We start from the raw sequence: 2,115 nt of genomic DNA on the forward strand, positions 1-2,115 counted from the left end.
CGGGCCCCCGCACTCACAAAGGACCGCGCCCCACCCCGAGCCGGCGGCGCGGGTTGCTGACTGCTTCACCCGCCTCCGCCTCTCCCTTCGTGCGCGCTCATCCTTGCCCCCTCCGCTCCGGCACCTTGCTGGGGGAGCCGCATAGAGCCTGGGAGGTGGGAGGCGCTAGGCCTCAACCTTCCCACCTCTCCACCCCGGTAGTTTTGGGAGGTGATCAGCGACGAACACGGCATCGACCCCACCGGCACGTACCACGGGGACAGCGACCTGCAGCTGGAGAGGATCAATGTCTACTACAACGAGGCCACCGGTGGGCAGGGCACGGTGCCTTCTGGTGTGGGGTGTGGGAGGCCGGGACAGACTGCCTGCGCCCTGTGCTCACGCCACCTGCCCTCCATCTGCTCCCCTGTAGGAGGGAATTACGTCCCCCGCGCCGTGCTGGTGGACCTGGAGCCCGGCACCATGGACTCCGTCCGCTCCGGCCCCTTCGGCCAGATCTTCCGACCTGACAACTTCGTGTTTGGTGAGTCGCCCAGACTCTTTATTCCTTTCACTTCAGGTGCCTTTGAAGACACCCTGCCTAAAACCGGGCATGGTGACCCACGCCTGTCATCCCAGCGCTCTGGGAGGCTGCCGCAGGAGGATTGCAAATTCCAGCCCAGCCCCTGCAACGATGAATTAGGGAGACCCTGTCTCAAAATAGAAAATAAGAAGGGCTGGGGGTGAAGCTCAGTGTGAAGACCTTGAGCTTAACCCCAAAGACTGGGAAAAGAAGAAACAAGAAAAAAAGAAAAGAAGGAAAGAAAAAAAAATGCTCTACATAAAACCACAGCGTCAGTGTGTTTTGGGGACTTGCAGGACACTCTGGGAACAGTGTTGGAGACGGCAGAGAGGTCAGGAAAGGCTTTCAGACATGGCATTGTTTATTTTGTGTTCCTTGAGATAGACTCTCACTATGTATTTCAGGCCTGCCTTGAGCTCACGTCACTGTACAGCCCAAGCCACACTCAAATTTGCCCTCCTCCTGCCTCAGCCTTCCAGAGGGCTAGGATTGCAGTTGGGAACCACTACAGGAGGTGGTACCTTCATTCACCAGACTGGCCCGGGGCAAATGCCAGCTCTGCCACTTCATGAGCTCAACAAATGGTGAGCCCTCCCGGGCGTGGTGGTGCACACCTGTGATTCCAGCACTTGGGAGGCTGAGGCAGGAGAATCGCCAGCCCAGGCTACATAGTGAGTTTAAGGCCAGCCTGAACTACCTGGAGAGATCCTGTCTCAAACAAACAAGAAATAGTGAAGGATTGTCGCTGGCACCCAGGAAAAAGTAAATAAGTATCTGTTGTTGCTGCTATTAGGGCATATTTTCAGCATTTAAACGCAAGGGGATAGTGGACAGTCTTGCTCTGTTGATTGTACTTCTGAGGGCCTCTCTTGCCTCAGGGTGGCTGCAACCCCACAAACCAGTCTCCCCCATCACAACCCTGCACCCCTTGTCCAAGCACACATGGTAGTTCAGAGTCTGAAGTCTAGGAACTGATACAGGGCACGCTGTGTGACCTCAAACAAGTGACTTCCCCTCTCTGATCTGCTCAAAGATCTGAAAGATGGTGCTGTACCCGCGTGGGCATGGCTGTGAGGAAACACCAGTGAGATTGGTCAGAACCTGTGAGGAGGCATCACAGAGTGATCATGGGTGCCCCCATTTGGGCCAACAGATTCTGCAGCCTCTGGGAGAAGGAGGGAAAGGGAGGGGTGTGGTGAAAGTGTGGACTCAGAGCTGGATGTGGTGGGACATGCCTGTCATCCCAGGACTCCAGGAGGCTGAGGCAGGAGGATCGCAAGCTTGAGCCAGCCTGGACAACTTAGTCATTTAGCAAGACCCTGTCGCAAAATAAAAACAGCTGGGGATAGAGCTCAGTGCGAAGGCCTTGGGTTCAACCCCCAGTACTGCAGAAAGAAAAGGAGAGAGAGAAACAGAGATTGAGTAGTGCAAGTATTGCCAAGAAAAATAAACAAGGTAAGGACATGGGAATGCAAGAAGGGACCATCACAGGTCAGGGGTGGGGTCTATCAGAGATGGCTTTTTTTTTTTTTTTTTTTTTTTTTTTTTTTTTT

General features: G+C 54.5%; 2 protein-coding genes across 2 annotated transcripts in view; one reads left to right on the top strand and one right to left on the bottom strand.

Moving 5' to 3' along the window:
- The window catches only part of LOC117284469 (Y+L amino acid transporter 1-like), an 11,285-nt gene extending 11,052 nt beyond the window's left edge, over positions 1-233 (bottom strand). The window contains 1 exon segment of the mRNA XM_033759601.1: positions 186-233. Within this exon segment, the coding sequence (XP_033615492.1) occupies positions 186-233 (48 nt within the window).
- The window catches only part of Tubb4a (tubulin beta 4A class IVa), a 5,966-nt gene continuing 4,010 nt past the window's right edge, over positions 160-2,115 (top strand). The window contains exons 1-2 of the mRNA XM_010634760.3: positions 160-310; positions 413-523. Coding sequence (XP_010633062.1) covers positions 463-523 — 61 coding nt within the window. The 5' untranslated portion in view covers positions 160-310; positions 413-462. The remainder of the gene's footprint in view (positions 311-412; positions 524-2,115) is intronic.

Source organism: Fukomys damarensis, unplaced genomic scaffold (genome assembly GCF_012274545.1).
Source record: "Fukomys damarensis isolate Sample0158 unplaced genomic scaffold, DMR_v1.0_HiC HiC_scaffold_37, whole genome shotgun sequence".
NCBI lineage: Eukaryota > Metazoa > Chordata > Mammalia > Rodentia > Bathyergidae > Fukomys > Fukomys damarensis.